The sequence below is a fragment of the Chelon labrosus genome, assembly GCF_963514085.1.
Source record: "Chelon labrosus genome assembly, chromosome: 22".
Classification (NCBI taxonomy): domain Eukaryota; kingdom Metazoa; phylum Chordata; class Actinopteri; order Mugiliformes; family Mugilidae; genus Chelon; species Chelon labrosus.
The window spans coordinates 1,669,432-1,689,766 of NC_140355.1; the positions used below are offsets into that span (position 1 = coordinate 1,669,432).

General features: G+C 40.9%; 2 protein-coding genes across 2 annotated transcripts in view; both read right to left on the reverse strand.

Moving 5' to 3' along the window:
• Positions 1-306: 306 nt before the first annotated feature.
• On the reverse strand, positions 307-13,582 carry LOC311507681 (long-chain fatty acid transport protein 2). Its single transcript, XM_084572123.1, has 10 exons — positions 12,824-13,582; positions 10,507-10,710; positions 9,130-9,288; positions 7,215-7,339; positions 6,567-6,761; positions 6,060-6,150; positions 5,748-5,946; positions 3,318-3,415; positions 2,046-2,176; positions 307-1,959 (listed from the first exon to the last, which is right to left on the reverse strand). Exons 1-10 carry the CDS (start codon positions 13,299-13,301, stop codon positions 1,783-1,785), a joined length of 1,857 nt encoding a protein of 618 aa, XP_084428249.1. The 5' UTR covers positions 13,302-13,582; the 3' UTR covers positions 307-1,782.
• A 1,409-nt stretch (positions 13,583-14,991) lies between these two features.
• megf10 (multiple EGF-like-domains 10) overlaps positions 14,992-20,335 on the reverse strand; it is a 38,956-nt gene continuing 33,612 nt past the window's right edge. Inside the window, exon 24 of the mRNA XM_084572724.1 lies at positions 14,992-18,327. Coding sequence (XP_084428850.1) covers positions 18,161-18,327 — 167 coding nt within the window. The 3' untranslated portion in view covers positions 14,992-18,160. The remainder of the gene's footprint in view (positions 18,328-20,335) is intronic.

Sequence of the window (20,335 nt, forward strand, 5' to 3'; positions counted from 1 at the left end):
TGCTCTCCGTGTTTGGCTGTAAGTTTAGGTAGACGGCTATGTCTTGGTAGGTCTGCTGTTGTGCCATACTCTTTCCATTTCCGGATGATGGATTAAACAGAGCTCTGTGAGATGTTCAAAGCTTGGGAAATCTTTTTATGGCCTAACCCTCAACAACTTTTTCCATGACCTGTCTGGTGTGTTCCTTAGACTTCACGATGCTGTTTGCTCCCAAATATTCTCTTAACAAATCTCTGAGGCAGTACTTTTCAGTTTTTTATTTTTATACTTGAAAGAAGTCCTGTGATTGACTGGTGACCTGTCAAGGTGTACCCTGCGTCTTGCTCAATGTCTGGCAAGCATCCCTTTGGCCCTACTTTACACTTAAGATTGGATTTGTTCATTCTTTTTTAAAAAAGAAAACAGGTAATTACAACATTTAATAACAGATATTATTAAAATTAAATAAAAAATAAGTTATTCAAATGAAGGCCATGGACAGTATGAATGATAACTTTAAATCCTTGAGTACAAGTGAACATTTGCACCAAATTTGAAGACAGTCTCTCAAGGCGAGATGTTGCATTCAAGAATGAGATGGACAGATGAGTGGAGCAGGCACACAGGAGCGTACATACAGTTACAAATCCAAATCCAAAAACACAGGGTCTCTTAAGGTAGCTGTTGCCTGCATAGGAGCATAAAAAGACGGAAAGTGGAATAACTGTCATAGTACACTGTCCCCAGTAAAGATGGAAATGATTGTGACAATGTGATTGATATGAATAGGAACACAATGATTCCAACTTTATGGGCAACAATGCTGCTATTTTTGCTCACTAAACAAATGAAACCACATCTTGTTAGCCACTGTTATGAGCACAGTGCCAACATTTATCCATCACTCATAATTATATGAAGAGACAGAAGACACTGAGGCAGTCTAAATTTACAGAAGAACTGTGACAACTTCTTCAAGATGCTGAACAACCTTTGTATAACACTACAGTACACAGCGTCCGCTATGGTGTTCAACGGCTCAGTAACAGACTTGATGAGATGAAAAAATTATCTACAGAAATAAGGTTGGAGTGTAATACCTGCACAGTTACGGCTGAAGGAACACACTCATGATGCCTGAAATAAAAAGTCTTTTGTTCACAACGCCTGCTTTTTTTCCTCCCATTTACGGCTCGTGAAACATGCTGTGGTTTTCTTGTGTGAAACGTGTGCAGCTGGTGTTGAGGTCCTTTAACGGTAGTACAAGTATTGATATGCAGACACGAGGGAAATAATAAATGAACTCATGGAAGTGAGAGTGGTCTGATGTGAATCTGTTGTTGTACTCAGTACTGTGAAAATGTGGATAAATGACGAAGAAGTCTGAATAGAAATTTAAACTAATCCAGAATACGAAGACTTACTAATACTGTATATGAAACTCAAAATATTCTTAAAAATTATAAAATAAATTCACTTCTAATATAAACCTTTCTTCAAATCTAATATAAAACCAGATTCTCTTTGAGGTCAGTAAAATCAATAAAATACATGGCATCTATTTGAAGTAAGTATGCTAAATTAAACAAATGACATATATAAAAACATTTTCTGGACATAATTACTTATAAATTATTAAAATCTATATGAGAAAGAAAAATAGGTTACAAGTCAGTAAATCCTCACTATGATACTGATCATTAACGAGGGTTTTAAGTACAGAGGAATTGAAATGTGGCCATAACATGGATTATATTTAGCTTATATATACAGTGGATCCCTGGCAGTGACGTCCTAAGACGTTTATAAACTGATCTTTCCAGACACAATGTCTTGATGCAGCGCTGAGGTCAGGGGGATATAGTCCTTCTCGGAGACGTTTAAGAAATACAGACGATCGTGCGTGACATCAGGATTAAAGCCTTCCTGGACCAGCTTCGCCTTCTGCTGCTTAAAGGTTTCTGTCACATCAAGGGAGGTCTGAAAACAGGCAGGGAGCCACGTGAACAATATTCATTTATTCCTGAACATACACGCTGAAGGTGATGAACAGCTGTAACACGTACCTGTATTCTGAGGAACCGGGGCCAGGCATATGCGGGAAGCGTTTCCACCAAATGGTGGTAGAGTTTTTTTCCAGCTAACTCGTGATCCTGTTTTAACACGACAGCAGCCATGCCTGCGCGCCCTTCATATCCTGCAGATTGAATAAAAGCACCAAGTTAAATGAAAGCTATCCACATCATTGTCTTACTTTGTCCATTATAGTGTACAACTGTACTGGCCCTGTAGTGCAATTTCCAAACTATTTATTATAAACTATAATACCCATGAGCCTCACATTGCTTAAGGCAAAGACACCACTTAAAGGACCGAATTGCTGCTTCAGACAGTGGGTGGCTATCGGCTTTGACGGGTTGGGATAAGAAGAGAAAAGAGATGAGCAAAGAAGTGTGTAGGTGATCTGATTTGATCTGCTTCAAAGCAGTGTTGCCACATGGGAAATTAATACCGTACTGTTGCTTTAAAATTATCTACCCTCGTATGTACTAAAACAACTTGAAAAATCACACACTAGGACAGTGCATTTAAAAACAAAGCTATATTACGTGTATGGAACTGCAATAACCTAAGGAATAAACACAGAGGCATTTGAATGAAACCACTGTTTTATCCATTGTCACACTTCAACACACCCACCCACCCAGTCAATTGCATCTTTTTGCACAACCACCACTTATGTCCTTAACTATCAAAATAATAGCATCAGAACTATGCACTGCATGCAGAACTGCCTCAACAGGAGAAACTCAACTGTTCTCTTACCGGTGTCTGAGTCTGTGCAGCCGGACTCTTATCTTTTAGTATAAGAGTATAAGGGGGGGTATTTGGCCATTTTTAAAAGTACTGACCGTATATCGTATAAATATGATAATTATTGTATATCTGGCAACACTGCTTCAAAGACTTTATGTGAACACCTAAACTTCAGGCAACTTCACTCTCTCCAAACAGTGCAGTCTCTTATAATTTCTTATTCCTTCTTTCTTTCATTTTCAGTTTGTTCTAGATGTCCCTGGAAGTTTCCATATGCACCGTAATCTGGTAATAAAGGCAACTAAAGACATCATGGACTGAGGATATGCGTAACTTAACCACACATGGCTCCTAATACATCAACATGACAAAATGCTACCAAAGCAGACCACCTCTAAATGTGGTCAGAGAACGGATTTCTCAAATCCGACCTCAGCGCTTCCTGGGTGGATCTTAATGCAAGGTCTGGACAGGCCCTAAGATGTATTACAAAACACAGTGTAACCTTGGATTCCTCTCACCTGGTATGGTGACTCCATAGACGTTCGCCTCCTGGATAAAATTTAGAAGACCCAATGCCTCGGACACTTCTGTGGTGGATACATTCTCTCCTTTCCACCTGTCAGACATGAGGACAGATACAGATAGACGATCAATGATTGATTTTGTGGCCACAATCTCTAAGGCCAAGGGAAGCTACAGATTCAACTGATTATTTTCACTACTAGACACATGTTCCATGTGATCACATCATATCTGATATAATGTTCTTATTGTAGCCACTTTAAAGTAAACTCCACATTAGAGGTCACTATGAACATGTTCCCTGTGTATGAACATACACAGGACCATCTACAGTCTACAGCTTTTAAATCTAAAGTATCTTCACTTAACTTGTGCAGTATAATACCATTCATAACAACAACCCGGTGTCTGTTTAACCACATCATTTTGGACAGCAGAGGACGATGTGGAGCTTGTTTTCAAATCTGCAACTGCTCACATTATCAGCAGCCTAATGCATAAATGTTATTCTATATTCTTGTTGTTTTCATTCAGTTCCTTCGACTGGAATTCCAAGTTTTGTCACATCCTTGCTTTATAATATTGTTGTGGTTACCTGACAAGAGCCTATTCATTTGATTCTACACACTTCGGGCTGCCTGAACAAGAATCTGGTCCACCATCATTAAGGACAGCTCACTTTCCTTCTTTCTGCTAACTGTAAATTCCCACTAAAATCAATATAAATTTATTTTCCCCACAAACACAGACAGAAATTCTTACAGTGGTGACTACTCTGAAACCTTGTTACCATGGTCTACATGTACTTTAGTAAATGCGAGTGCAATGCAAGTACATGCAATACCACTATACAGCATGTGTTACACCTGCATTCAAAGAATCTGGGGTTACAATACTGAAAGTAACCAACATTAGATGCACAGGTAGCTAATGGAAGTAGGTGGCAGTAATGCACCTCCAAGCTGATTTGCTGACCGTTACTTAGCGGGCAAGAAGAAGGTAGGCCAGGTTAGCTGGGGATGATATTTCAGCTCAGAGATGTCTTGCAGGTGTGTTGGAAGCATAGACTGTAAACAAATGGATGACTTTGCAGCTTCTCAAAAGTGAAGCCAAAGCAAGTAGAGCTCCCCCTGGTGGCTGGCTGCAGTATAGGTCATAAACTCCACCTCCTCCATGTTAGTGGATGAGGCCAAACTAAAACACTAAAGTACACATTAAATAACTTTTTTTTCAAGGATGGTGCCCACGTTTCTGATAAGTTTTGCTTTAGTTAGTTATTTGATGCTATAGAAACAGGATCATAAACACTACAAGTTGTCATGTCAACCTCTTCATGAAGCGATCCCATAGGACCGTAAGAGTTGGAATAAATAGTTAAGTAAATAAGTACAACATTTCCGACACCATTTTTTTTGTAACTGGTGGGGGTAATTAAACGAAATTCGAGTCAGTCTGACGGAAGTGTGGGCAGGTCATCTCTAACGTGGCTACGTGTAGCTCCGCTCTCGGACCATACTGTGCAGACTCTGGCTCCAAACTCGCAAGGTGGGGGCCACCCGTATCCCCGGGAAACTAGTTTGGCCAATGCAAGGAAGTGAGGACGAGTTTTCCATATTTATATACAGTCTAAGGGTGGAAGACAGATGTGAAATAGTTGGACGTTTTAGACACTGCACTTTAGCCTCTCATATAAAGATCTGCCAAGCCCCACTGGAACAGTATATACTACACTCTAGTAGTATGTGGCATGATACTACAGTCTGTCACTGAGATGAATCAGACTGTAGGGGTATTTGGGTCTGAATAGAAGCTCCCTGACAATCTCATTGCTCATTGGTGTAAATGTATAGACTTCTGGACTGCTCTGGACAGTTAACCAGAAAGTGAGTTTGTGCGATCAATAGAAACAGATCAAGACCATGGCTTCAAAACAAACAATGTAACAAGCTGAAGCTCTCAAAAGATGCTTCACTGACAGAAAAATACACTCTCATACACTGCCACTGTACTCAACCCCAGGCAAAGTGTATATCATGTATAGTGAGTACATGATATACAATTTTTATTTATTAAGTATTAGAATTAAGTTCTGAGTCAGAAGCACAATTAAAACGTATGATGTAGACAATGGTAAATGGCCTTGCTTTTATATAGCACTTTTCTACCCACTGGTACTCAAAGTGCTTTACAGTCATGGATGCATCTACCCATTCGCTCACACAAGCACTCACACATTCACACACCAGTGCCATGCACTGGGAGCAACTGGGGGTTCAGTGTCTTGCTCAAGGACACTTCGGCATGTGGCACATTCCGGGGATCGAACTGCTAACCCTCTGGTTCGTGGACAACCCGCTCTACCTACTGAGCCACAGCCGATCTCACTGTTAAACTTAGCTTAGCAACAGTACAGTCAGCAGTGGTACCTGAAGGTATCTCCAATACGGTCACGGAAGTAAAGAAAGTCCCTGTGATCATGGAGCAGGAGGTCTCCAGTGTTGAAATAGACGTCCCCAGCTTTAAACACATCCCTGAGCAGCTTCTTCTCAGACTGGACCTTGTTCCCAGCGTAACCCAGGAACTGGCTCATGGCTGTCAGAGGAGCTACCAGGATCCCTGCCTCTCCTGTACATAGAAAATTGATTTATGTTTAGTGGACAACTAAACATGCTCTGCACATACAGCCTTGTATTACAGACAGACTCACCTTCATGTTACAGGTCTTGTAATTCATTTACCTGTTTGTGCTCGTATGCATCTTCCAGAGTCTGTTCGGACTGGTTCATATGTTTGCGGATCATATCTCAGGAGCTCAAAGGGCATAGAGAGCTGAAAAACAAGAAAAGACAGTAGACATTCTGACTTGGTGTGACACTGCTTCAGCAATCTGACCAACGTGTTATATTACCAGGGATATTTCTAAATAATTTAAACCATTATATGTACTTCAATGAAAACTTCAAAAATTCAGTACATCACTGTTATATACCATTCAGTCAGTTTTTTATGTAACAGTTTATTTCACATCCATATTCATCAAACTGTACAGTACACTGCTGCTATGCTCCACTGTACAACGGCAACAAAGCCATTAAGCCACCCAAACCTGTTGAATCTGTGTTCTAAGTCTGTGTTCGAGTGCTATGTTTCAGCCTCTGACGTGCTGATATTGTCAGTACTATTCTTTATGTGTGAGGCTCAGATCCAGATCCAGAGGAAACATGCCCCAATCTTTTTCTGCTGACCTTGTTGAAGTAGCTCGCCCTCCCGATTGGCCCAACCTCATCGGTGTAGTTGAGGAAGCCGACGCTGGCCTCAGTCAAGCCGTAACCCTCCCTGATCTTCTTTATGCCGAAGCGTGTGATGAACCCCTTCCAAACGTCTGCCCGGAGACCACTTCCTGCTGCCATCCGAACACAGTGAGCTCTTTCCTCTGGAACCTGGAGGGTAAAAAAAACCTGTGCATGTCAAACGTACTATTAAACTATTTCATGCAATAGTGGAATTACTAGCTTCTAAAGTCACTTGAGAAAAACTGTTAATCTGATCTGTAAAAGTGAAAAAAAAGGCTTTCAACAACTACAATCATCAAGTATTCTCTGGAGATATTCACTGGTGATGGGCAATACCAAGACACCCAGGTGCTTTTCACCCCATGTGAAGTCCATATGTTGTCTCGATATAGTATGGTTTTTAAATGTTTGCTGCTACAGTATATTTAATGGACGAGACAAAAGATGTAGAGATGAGAAGAGAGAATGGTAAAAGGTAGAGAATAGGCTGATTACAGTGTGTTTCACACAATATTTCAGTAGTTTAGATAGATAGATAGATACTGTAGATAGATATGACTTTTGACTTTGAAATGGCTAGCAACTAGCAGCCAGTTTTACCGTGGGATGGTTGAGTAGGTATCGGCAGAGCTCTCCTATGTACTGCACCACAGTAACTTTGTGTTTCACGCAGTCCTTCCAAAACTGAGTAGCAGAGAACTTCTTCTTTAACACACACGTTGCACCTTTGAGGACAAATGAGGAGACAGAGATCAGGCAGGAAAGCAAACATCAAATGTCAATGTCAGTGTGAAGTATTTATAGCTGGAGCTGCAGTGAGAAAGTTCCCCTGCTTTGTTTCAGCCTTTATGCGAGGAAGTGAGAATTCCTTACAGGCCTATAAACAGGGTTTCTGTGGTCTCTTTGGCTTCCTACAGTGTTTGCCCTGGACTTTGTCATTACCTTTGTGGGAAAGCACACATAGATACAGAACAGAATATATTTGTGGTGTCATCATTGGGCCTGATTATACACATGACACTTGTTCACTTTAACATGTTGTATCTTGTTTGCTGACGTGCACAGAAACAACAGTTTGTGGTTCCAGGGGGATGAAGAAGAAGCAGTGACTTTGTTGTAACAAGTCTACTCAGGAGAGCAGAGCTAAGTTCCGGTCAAACAAATAAATTGCTGCTTGTTCCAAATTTCTTGGGAAGTACTTGTATCCTGCAGATGGGAAAGAAAGAACAACTGAAGGAAGAACAACATTCTTTCTCCTGGTTCACAGACTCTGAAGGACAAGAGGCAGGTACAAACAAGAAAAACTTGCTATATGCGTGTAAGATAATACTTTATTTATTTATCCAAATAAATATCATATGATGGTCTCTCTGATTCTGTTGCCTTGTCTGCTGCTGTTTCTTGTCTGAAGGCCCAGAAAAAGTACTGACCTGAGGGGCCATTCATACCAGGTTGTTTGAATGGGTTCTCTGTGATCTGATCACAAGTAACCTGCTTAAAATACTCTGTTCACACCTGACATTTTAAAGATGTCTCCAAATGCACCTTGGAATCCAATCATACACTGAACAGCCACAACATTAAAACCACTGACAGGAGAAGTGAATAACATTGACCATCTTGTGACAATACAATGTTCTGCTGGGAAACTTTTGAACCTGGTATTCATGTGGATGTTACTTAGACATGTAGCACCCACCTAGACCAGACCAGACACCCCCACTCCATAGCAATGACATTCCTTGATGGCAGCAGCTTGCCCTCAACCCATAGGACCCAAAGGCCCCCACTAACAACATCCTGTTGCCAGACACCACAGGACATCCTCAGAAGGCCCATGTCCATTCTCCGATGAGTCACAACTGTTTTGGAGGCACAAGGGAGACCTACACAATATTAGGAAGGTGGTCATAATGTTATGCTGTGATCTGTGTAATTTTGTACCCTGTATGCAAAGAAACACTAACATTGTATTGATCATTATTATTATTTATTATTTATAGGTTAAAATCTACAAGGAAAAAATACTTCAAAAACCTTTTAAAACTCCACTTTCACAAGAGCATCCTGTTGAATAGGTAGTGCTACTCAACAACACTGGGGAGCGCCTTCAGCAGTCGACTGCTTTGCTGTGTGAAGAAGCCTTACAGCAGGTCCTTCCTTCCTGCTGCTGTGAGGTTGTACAACCAAGCCTGCTCCCAGTAGACCACATACGTAGAACTTCTATTGTGTTTGATTTTCTATTTTTTGTATTTATTTGGGCGTTTTATTTGTTTATCGCCTGTATGCATTGTCCTTTGGACTGTGTGCTGCTGCAACACTGCAAATTTGCCCACTGTTGAAATCTTATCTTATCTTAATGTGACCCATGATGTACTGATCACTTAATTGCGTCCTCAGTGCGTTCTGGGTGTGTTCACACCTGCACTTTAAGCTGGTCGGAACAGTCAAATAACCAGGTCTGAACCGGAGCTGAGATTTAATTCTACACTGACTGAAGTTTTTCTCCTCTTACCAAGGTGAATGCATCCTCCGATCCCCAACAGGGAGGCAGACATGTGGTAAAGAGGAAGAGTGATGTAGATGATGTCATCGGATGTTGCTCCACACATGTGAAAAAAGGCCATGCTCACGATGGCTTTCAGGTGACCTACACGGGCTGCCTTGGAGAGACCTGGAAGAGAATGGCAACAGTGACTGCAGCTGTGGTCGAACATGCAAGACGTTTCATTAAATAAACATTTAGCCAGACATGTTTGAGACATTTGAACCTATGCTGTCTAAACTGATTTTATGATTCCATGGCTCCTCTAAGACTTGCTGTAGTCATGTAAAATATAGTTGCAACATTCTTATTGCATTTTGTGCCAGATGTCTGTATAGGAAAGGCCAGAGTCTAAGAGTTTTATGACTCTGTACTGTCTTCAGCCATCTACTACAGAGTGGTCTGCTGGAGTGGCAGACAGTGTCTCTCAGCGGCAGACAAGAAGAGACTAAACAGACTGGCGAAGAAGGTCAGCTGCCCTCTTGAGCCTGTGGAGGTGGTGGGTGATATGAGGATGGAAGCAAAGCTCATGTAAAACCAATCCCACCCCCACCATGGCGCTAAAACAGCACTGGGCTGCGCCTTCAGCAGCCGACTGCTTCACCCGCGCTGTATGAAGGAGCGTTACTGCAGGTCCTTCCTTCGTGCTGCTGTGAGGCTGTACAACCAAGCCTGCTGTGCACTGTCTTTAACGATATGTTGCTGCAACACTGCAGATTTCCCCACTGTGGGATAAATAAATGATTATCTTATCTTATCTTATCTTATCTTATCTTTAACAAATTCAATAGCTATGACCTTTAACATTTTATCTCTGCTTTGAGGATGCTACGTTTTACAGTCTTTTCATTTTCCCTAGCTAAACAAGAACATGAGGTGACTACGATAAATGTATTTGTGGGACAATTAATCAGGTTTCATTTATTTCCATTTATTTTATTGTTCAAAGTGATTTCCATTACTATCAGTACTCCATAATGACTCTAACTACTCTGTGAGGCTCGCTGGTGCTTTGAGCTACTTGCCGAACATCAGTATGCTAACATGCAGAGGCAGAGTAGCTATAAATGATTGTTTTAAATTAACATACAAACATTTAGCACTAAATAAGTACACCTGAGGTTGGAGGGAACGCTCCTGGTATTAAAAAAATTTGGTCATAAAGCAAAGTATTGGAAAAGTTCAAATGTTGGCCCAGTGACTTGAATCTAAAGGTCAATCACTACAAACACACATAACCCATACTGTTCATTTCTTAATTCATGTGGCCTAATAGATGTGGTTTTTGTAAGACTGGTCGTCTGTAATTTGTGTAATAACTGAAAGAACACAGTACTCATACTGTACCTGTGGTGCCGGAGGTAAAAATGTAGACAAAGTTTGACATGATGTCCACTTTAGGAAGGTCGCTTAAGGTTTCTGCAGACATGTTGTCCACCTTATCTAGTAAACTGTTGAAGTCCTCAGAGGGTGATGTGTGATCCACGACCCACACGGCCACATTGTCCTTCTTCAGGTCAGGACGCACCTCCTCCACCACACACAGCAAATCTGCAGGAAACGGAACAGTGGGTCATTCCAGGGAGACAGATCCAACCCCCCCAAAGAAAACATGAATGCAGAGCTGCTGATTCAAACTCTGGTCATTTTAGAGGCTATAGTCTGGGTTGAAATAGACACTTAGCTGTTTTTTTCATCCTTCACTGTAAGTAGATGTGATTAAATGGATCATTAAGTATCATCAAATACATACTGTATGCTAAGTGAGACCTCATGGTATACTGAACTTTACTCTCTACTGGTCAGATATCAATACAACTGGCAGCTTTTCACACGTTTAGAAATGTTCACCAGGAATGCCTGACTTGAAAAAATAAATAAATAAAAATCTCTGCTTGAAAGTATTTAGAATGTGAAAACTTGACTAGTTGAATATCTGTTGAACTTCACACTTGGAAAGACTGAACCTCTGGTTGTTATTAAGTATGTAATATTTACCTAGGACAGGCTTAGATCAGTTATTCCAGAGTTCCCATATGTTCTTTGAGTTTAGATAAAATAAGCTCCAGTGCAATCTGCTCCAAGAAAGTATACGCTAACACGTACTATGCACCACCAACAATGACACAGTTCATTAACAGTGGGTCAACTAGAGGTCTGACCATTTGCTGTTCAACTTAAGCAGCAATATCGCCAGTAAATACGAGATGGCAGCCATGCATCAGCCTAACACCTTCCAGTTTTATTTTAAGACTTTGCTCCTCTCTCTTTTGAAGCAACAAAATTCCCCTCTAAGTGCAACCAGGCGTGCTCCTAACTAGTTCCGGCTTCAAGGAAAGCATGACCACTACATTCATACATTCCTGACCAATTGCATTTCACGTGGATGTCTTGATCAGGAGGTAAATTGCTGTTTTGGTGATTTAAAAAAGCAGGTTAGCGCAGGTCCTCTCAAAACCCAATCAGTATGCACTGCAGACTCCACAGTTTAAACTGCTTTAATATGAGCGTCTATATGATCCCGGGGATTTGCCATATTGAAATCGCCTGGGCAGGCTAGCAGTACTTCAAAGAACAGCTTGACACTGATGGTATATATTGAGAGGTCCAATGTCTACAGCATGGACAATCACTGACAGGCAGTCACATTGTGGTTAAATGTAGTAGAAGAAATCTCATTCTCTCTGCCTTTGGCAGGGTGTTTGGAGAAACCATCCGTGCTGGAAATTTATTGTATCTGATGTGATTACAAGAAGGCTAACATGGGTAACTGCCGTGGAATAAGTCAGAATAATGGTAAGTTTTTCCTTTTCAGGTGTAAATGCAACAAAATGCCGGGTTGGACAAGAATTTAGAGTTTTTCAATTGTATTGAAGAACAGTTGCCGTTGCCTTCAGGCTTGCTCTGGGGGTTTCAGGCCGGGTTTTTGTAAAGCGTCTTGAGACGATTTGTATTGTTATTGACGCTATATAAATAAAATTGAATTGAATTGAACAGTACATTGCACATAGGCAGTGAGCTTTTACTGAGAGTGTAAGGTTTTTTGTTGTTTTTCTCGGGAATATAGGTGTTTTACTCATATATATTATAAAAACACAAATAAACCTCTATACACCCAAACTACAACAGGCTAAACCTAAACCTGATGGCAACTTTATGACAGGGGGAACATATTCTGATTGCTGGTGTCTTCGCCTTCACCATTTTATCCATTCTACACCTTTAGACCACCTCCAAATGTGGTCACAGATCGGATCTCAATGTGTTCTGGGAGTGTTCACACCTGTCTCTTACGTGATCGGATCGCCCAGATCGGATTTTAATGCAAGGTCTGAACAGGCCCGCGGAGTGAAACCAGAGTGACCAGAACAACATGCTGGGAAAATCCAGGAATGACCCCCAGCAGTTTTTCTTCTGTTCTGCTGCCTGGACCAATAACAACTACTGACTTTTTTAATATACATCTTTTGGCAGATTGCAGCCACTCCCTTTTCTGTGGGAGTGGCTGCAATCTGCACGCACACACGGAGATGACTTCAGCACAGGAAAGTCTCTGTGTTCAGCTTTAGAAACCAGAGCTCAGTGAGCAGGACAGACAAGAGTTTGTCTCAGTCCACAGCGATTGCCCAACGTGCAGGAAAACGTGTAAGAAAACGTGTAGTACCTGCGCCAGCAACGAGCGTCTTGGCTCCGCAGGTCTGGAAGCAGTGGAGCAGAGATTTGGCTTTTATGTTGGTGTTGAGAAAGGCCACTTCACAGCCGAGTTTACACAGTCCCAACCACGCACACATGAAGTCCGGTTCGTTGCACATCAGCACAGCGACAATGTCTCCTTGTTTCAAGAATCCCTCCGTCCTGAACGCGTTCGCAAACTGGTTACTTCTCCTGTCCACATCTCTGTATGTCAGCCTCTGGTCTTCGTAGATAATGAAGGGTTTGTTCGGGATCGTCCTCGCTTGGTAGAGGAAACAGTCGAGGTATGTGATGATCCCTTGCTTCATGCGAGCCTGCAAAGTCTTGCTGTAGCTCCGAAGCTTCAAGTAATACATCAAGTCCACCCAGAAGAAGGGATATGCGTTTCTCTGGTAGAGAAACAGAGCCAGTAACCCTGCCAAAACGCTGCTAAACAGCAGGGCTATCATCTTAAAAAGAACACCACACCTCACTTTAAGACTGCTCCAAAACTTAAAATAACAGGCAACAATCGCGCATGCCTATAGGAAGCCCGCAGCCAGGCTGATAGAACCTCTCATTATGCAATTTCACAGTAGCGCAGTCACAGCCAATCAGCTCCGAGCGACGAGATGAACAGACTGGAGATTGAACAGGCCTGTCACCAACTATTCTGGGGCCCTCAGGAGAGGCTGAATGCCCACCTCTACCCCCACACTGAAAGAGACAATGCCCTTTATACTCTAACTTATCAAAAAACCTTTCCCACATTAAGATGCTTTACATGTTTTCCCCCATATCTTTTTTTCTGTGTTTCAGCCCTCTCTTCAGACTGAAACATTGTTTCCCAGACTGAAACTTTTCCAGAGAATGTAAATCTGAACACAAAGGTAGATAAAGGAGATTTTCAGGGCAGCAACGCATCAAATTTATGCTCTACGATGACATTTCTGCTTCATATTCTGACAATAAAAACTGAAATGAGAACAATTATATTACGATTTAAATTGTCTAGAATAGAATTGAATAGAATATTTATTTCTATTTGCATAAGTACAATACAGTACATGTACACTGGAAATCTTGTGCTTTTCCCTGAGTCAAGCTTACTAAAATTTTAAAAGGATAAATAAAGAAAATAAAATCCTGCATGCAAACAGGAATAGATAATAAAAACAAATACAATTAGATACTAAAGTTGGAAGGTGAACTCACAGGCACAGAATAATACCAATATATACAATTGATGTAAAATAGACAAAAATATGCCTAATATAGGCACAAAAATCAGTACCAGGACATGGTCTTGGGGTCAACTCACCAAGGGTAGTGCAGTGTAAACAGTTCAGTTGCCCATGTAATGTAATGTAAATGGTCTTGTATTTATATTTGCACTTTTCTACGTTTGGTACTCAAAGTGAGTGGACAACCAGCCGATCCACAGCCACATCACAGAGAGCATAGTCTCAGAACTATAGGTCATAGAACCTGTTGACTACGTCGCTATGTGTTCACTGTTGACATAACTTGCATAACCTGCATATAAAAACTGTACATTGTTACTAATATCTACAACTACACATGATAATGAGAAGTACAAGATCTACCTGTACAATGAAAGCTTGCAGCTTCCTGTGTTATCCCCCTCAGATGAGTGTGTCCATGTATAGTGTTTATAAAAAGCATTCACCTCTTTCATGTTTTCCCCTTTTAGTACCGGTATGAATGGAATCATGGCTAAACTATTTACTGTCAATGCAAAAATTAAAGCAGACCTTGTAGCCTTCCTGACCTTTTTAGATAGCTCATACTACTTTGTTGGAAATCTCCTTCTCCACCATCCCATTTTTGTACATATGCAAAAGTTGTAATTTATTTCTGCATACTATGTATTTTATTTATTTTTTATTATCATTTTAATAACCTAATTTTTTATTTTGTTGCAACTCTTACACTATTTTTCATTTTACTAGTGGTTTTCAAGAGTGTTCTCTTTTCATGTACAACTGAGCTACTGTGACCAACCAATTTCCCTCGTTGATCAATAAAGTCTAAGTCCAAGTCTTTGAGGCTTATATTGTGTCTGTCCCCTTTCCTATAAAATCTGACACTAATAGGAGCATAACATGTTGAAAATTAACATAATTAAATGATATTTAGGACTAAACAATATTAAAAAAGCATGTCTGAAACGTCTGCCGTGGGAAAAGGTTCTCCTGTAGAGAGAAATAAAGACAAACTCCACAAGAGGCCCATCTGTCTTCTCATGTCATTTTATTCAAAAGCATTTGCACAAAAACTCTATAATGAAAAACAAACCCCCCGAAAGCATGATAGAGTCCCATGGTGATACTGTGTAAATCACTGTCACCTTCTTGGATAAGAACTGTGCCGTGGTGGCTTGCGTGTAAATGTGTAAATTCAAACTACAAGATAGAAATATCAGTTAAGAAAAAAGATGAGTTTGGTATGTTAATCTTGAGAAAATCTCAAGCGTTCGTTTCAGAGCAGAGATCACTTAAATACACAGTACTAGTACTCTGGCAGTTTACACAGGGAAACATCTACAAAAGGACTGTAGTGTCTGTAGATGAGAAGGGTCGTGAGTTTTTACAATCCATCAGTTTGAATCCAAATGCCACATCTGTTCCTTTTTTCAATTTAGAACATAAGACACTAGGTGATGTTAATTATCACATCAGAACCGATCAGACTATGTACATTTTATTTTACAAATAGGCTCAGAATAGTAAAACCGTTTGCTATTTGGCCCATTCAGAATACAGGAAAGATAAAAAGAAAAGAAAGAAAAAACATTCAAAAACAACATATTTTTTGAACAATGAGATATGACACATTTATAACACATTAGTAATGTGATCTCTTCTTGTTAGAATGATTCTTTCAAAAAGCCAAAGTCCAGCTTAAGCTTACATCTCATCAGATATGCTGAGCCCTTTAAATTGCACGCTAATAGAGACTATCATCTGCCTTATCGACTAGCTACAATTGTACAAATGACTGGGTTACTTTGGTAATATGAGGGTGCTCACTGAACTGAGACAACATGAAGAATGATTTGTTGTGGAATTCCTAGCACACCTGACAATATATTGTTGAGTTTTTTCCTTCTAAATATGGCCACTGGTGGAAACTCTCCACATAGCGGTCCTTATGATGAAATGCAGTCACAATGTGTTGTCACTGCAAAAACATCAAGTGTCCTATCTGTCTAAATCGCTGTAATTCAGTATTTGGCTGTGCAAATTCCAGGTATTTTCAGGGATTGCCAGCAGTCCTGTCAATTGGGATCGGTCAAGCAAACAAACACAATAACCATCTACACGGTGCAGGACAACCAATACACAAACGAGAAGGAAAGTGGAGGATTTTTCGTCGGACAAACCAACATGTCACTGCATGCACCAAAGAGAGCTGGAGACGCAGGGAGAATTTATACTATAAATGCATACTATAATTTCCCACTCAAAAAAATGAAACATAACGTGACGTATTTTAATATACAAGCCTTGTCGCGTCCTGCATCCTCAGTTTCCTTTCACACAGAAAAATTTATAACACTCAATGCATTACATTTTTTTTCCCAGTACACCAACACAATGACCAAACAAAAAAAAACAAAAACAAACAGAATACGTTTAACTTATATGTCATCATTTGAAGAACAGGATGGTACAATGTGCATTTTTCATCAATTTTAACCAGTCTGATATCTAAATTGTGTCATTGTACCAGTACACATTTGAAAAATCCTGAAATCAAATGAGAAAATTGAATAACAATATTAAAGTAATAGTAACTGTATTGGGAGGCTAGGACAAGTGCTTAAAAATTGGGACATGTAAGACAGAGGGAGAAAGCATCAGCAGGCTACCTTTCAGTTGACTTGCCAGCGAACCAGTTAACTAAACTAAAGAGTTAGCGTGGCTACCATGGCATGGTGGCCATGTGATGGCCCCTCTGGATTTTCTTGTTGTGTGACTGTACAGCCTCCATTTGTGTTATGTCAACTGCAGCAGCAGCACACAGGTCTGACAGGCAGGTTGAAACAGCAGAAAGGCAGAAAAGAAATGAGTCTCATCCGTGCACACACTTTCTGCTGTCCTTTATCTGGGTTGCTAATGCTACCATACAGCCACACTGTTAGTGAGTGGTCCAGTCTAGGACTGAGTTTATCCAGCATGCTGCTTTTTGACGTGGCACATGGCAACAGTTGACATGCAAAATAGGCCTACATAATGTAGATCCATGCCTATTTCTTCAAAGGTTTTCACTCACAATGTGTGGACTGTTGAGAAAACCACCTGGATTAACATGATATGCAAACAAGAATCTAGGTTATCATGGGTACAATGCAAAAGAAAAATAAAGTTGATTGAAGATTTACACCTGGCTGAGGTCTGATCACAATGTGAGAGTGACAACCTGCAGACACTGTATGGAGTATATGCACTGAGTTACTTTTGTGAAGTGTAGCCGTATGGACGTGGATTCAAGCGGATAAATGGCAACAGGTGTCACAGAGTAGTGACCACTGATGATCACATATTATCATACACAAAATTTGTAAATTGTTCTTATAAAAAAAACAAAACATGTATCACTATCTGAGAGATGTGCCGATTCACTAAATGGAACTAGTGAATGTTGTTAGGATGAGAAGGACCTTCATGGACAAGGCTTTAAATGGCACTTATACCTTTGGTTAACTTAAATACTAGTCCAACACTCATGACTACATTTGATGTTATTACTATGTGCAAACACCAAAGACACTGTCAGCAGCCTCACAGAACAAAACATTGGTACTGAACGTTACACAGGAGTCATAAAGCCTTCAGAATGCTTGAAACCAAGTGCTCAGATTATTTAACAGCATCCGAAACCACCTTTCAGTCACTGGAATTTGGTGGGATTGTGTAGCTCAGATCTTGAAACTTTTAACTGAGTTCTCGGAGAGAGATCAGACTATGACTGCGAGGCTACATTTGGAACAAGTAGACGTAAACACTGGCTTTAACAGTGGTCGAGCAACACATCATCCAAACTGCTTTGTTCAAAGCATACGTACACCTCACCTCTCAGACTTGCGGAATGATCTGCAGAGACTTTATCGTAGTTACGGCAACTGTTAAAAAAATAACAGCCGTAAAATGAACCTCCAATCTGTAAACCCACTTTAAATCATAATATGTAATTACAATGATAGTATCAAAGATTAAAAAAAACAAAAAACAAAAAAAAAAACAGGTGAAAATAGGCCGTGGGTATACAGTTAAATATGCTTGTTTGTGAACATCCAGTGGCATCATTCAATGTCTAGCTCCTTGAGCTCTGAGGAAGGACTCTCTCTGGCTGGCAAGAGGTCATAGTGACAGGGGATGTGGCTGTTTTTGGGTAGATCGTATGGATCTTGGCGAAACTGCACATGGCTGCTGCCGTCTTCAGGGGGCTGGATGGTGCTTACAGTCGGCTCTGAAATCAAAAACAAATGAGAAGGCATTTACAGGAGGAATAGCCTTTGGAATAGTAGAGCCGTGTTATCGATGAACTGATCACACTTCCTCCAGACTCACTTGCATTTTCGTCTAATTAATACTACGCTAATACAGACCACTTTATGGAGCGGCTGGCATGACAGCTGATAGTCATCATGAGGCCACATCCTGTTTCTATAGCATAAAATAACTAAAACGAAACCTATGAGAAAAATTGACACTTGAGTATGCATCAGTACTATATTAACTACCAAAAATAATAAGTGTTTTAGTGTTTTAGTTTAGCCCAGGTCCCATCCACTAACATGGAGCTTATGACCTATACTACAGCCAGACACCAGGGGGAGCTCTACTTGCTTTAGCGTCACCTTTGAGGAGCTGTTCCACTGTCCATCTTTATACAGTCTGTGGAAAAAACCTTGAGCAGAACCCAGCCCTATCATAAATATATCTGAATAAAGCACACATTCAGCATCTGCACATGATGCAATCAATATTTAGTTGATGTACACTATATTACCAAAAGTATTCGCTCACCCATTCAAATGATCAGAATCAGGTGTTCTAATCACTTGGCCTGGCCCCAGGTGTATAAATTCAAGCACTCAGGCATGCAGACTGTGAAACAAGACATTTGTGAAAGAATGGGCCGCTCTCAGGAGCTCAGTGAATTCCAGCGTGGAACTGTCATAGGATGCCACTTGTGCAACAAATCCAGTCGTGAAATTTCCTCGCTCCTAAATATTCCACAGTCAACTGTCAGCTCTATTATAACAAAATGGAAGCGTTTGGGAAAAACAGCAACTCAGCCACGAAGTGGTAGGCCACGTAAAGTGACGGAGAGGGGTCAGCGGATGCTGAAGCGCATAGTGCAAAGAGGTCGCCGACTTTCTGCACAGTCAATTGCTACAGAGCTACAAACTTCATGTGACCTTCAGATTAGCCCAAGTACAGTACGCAGAGAGCTTCATGGAATGGGTTTCCATGGCCGAGCAGCTGCAGCCAAGCCACACATCACCAAGTGCAATGCAAGGCGTCGGATGCAATGGTGTAAAGCACGCCGCCACTGGCCTCTAGAGCAGTGGAGACGCGTTCTCTGGAGTGATGAATCACGCTTTTCCATCTGGCAATCTGATGGACGAGTCTGGGTTTGGAGGTTGCCAGGAGAACGGTACATTTCAGATTGCATTGTGCCAACTGTGAAATTTGGTGGAGGAGGAATTATGGTATGGGGTTGTTTTTCAGGAGCTGGGCTTGGCCCCTTAGTTCCAGTGAAAGGAACATTGAATGCTTCAGGATACCAAAACATTTTGGACAATTCCATGCTCCCAACCTTGTGGGAACAGTTTGGAGCGGGCCCCTTCCTCTTCCAACATGACTGTGCACCAGTGCACAAAGCAAGGTCCATAAAGACGTGGATGACAGAGTCTGGTGTGGATGAACTTGACTGGCCTGCACAGAGTCCTGACCTGAACCCGATAGAACACCTTTGGGATGAATTAGAGCGGAGACTGAGAGCCAGGCCTTCTCGACCAACATCAGTGTGTGACCTCACCAATGCGCTTTTGGAAGAATGGTCAAAAATTCCTATAAACACTCTCCTCAACCTTGTGGACAGTCTTCCCAGAAGAGTTGAAGCTGTAATAGCTGCAAAAGGTGGACCGACATCATATTGAATTCTATGAGTTAGGAATGGGATGGCACTTCAGTTCATAGAATGAGTAAAGGCAGGTGAGCGAATACTTTTGGTAATATAGTGTATGTTACATGGGAGATTGATCATGAATTAAAAAAAAAAAATAATGGATGGAGGTAGCATTTCTACAATATTGCAGAATTGTAGAAAAGTTTAGAGTGCTCATACAGTTACTGTCAAATGAATAAATAAGAGCACGGGGCATAAAACTGTAAATGACAATAGCAGATCATGCTATACAGTAGTAGCACACAAATAAATGGATAGCAAGAGAGAAGAAATCAGATCA

Excerpts from the sequence above, each read along its gene's own strand:
- LOC311507681 (XM_084572123.1), bottom strand. The coding sequence starts at position 13,301 with ATGATAGCCCTGCTGTTTAGCAGCGTTTTGGCAGGGTTACTGGCTCTG. Across the intron at positions 10,711-12,823 it reads GACGCTCGTTGCTGGCGCAG|ATTTGCTGTGTGTGGTGGAG; the intron begins GTACTACACGTT and ends CGTTTCCTGCAG. Across the intron at positions 5,947-6,059 it reads ATGCATACGAGCACAAACAG|GAGAGGCAGGGATCCTGGTA; the intron begins GTAAATGAATTA and ends TTCTATGTACAG.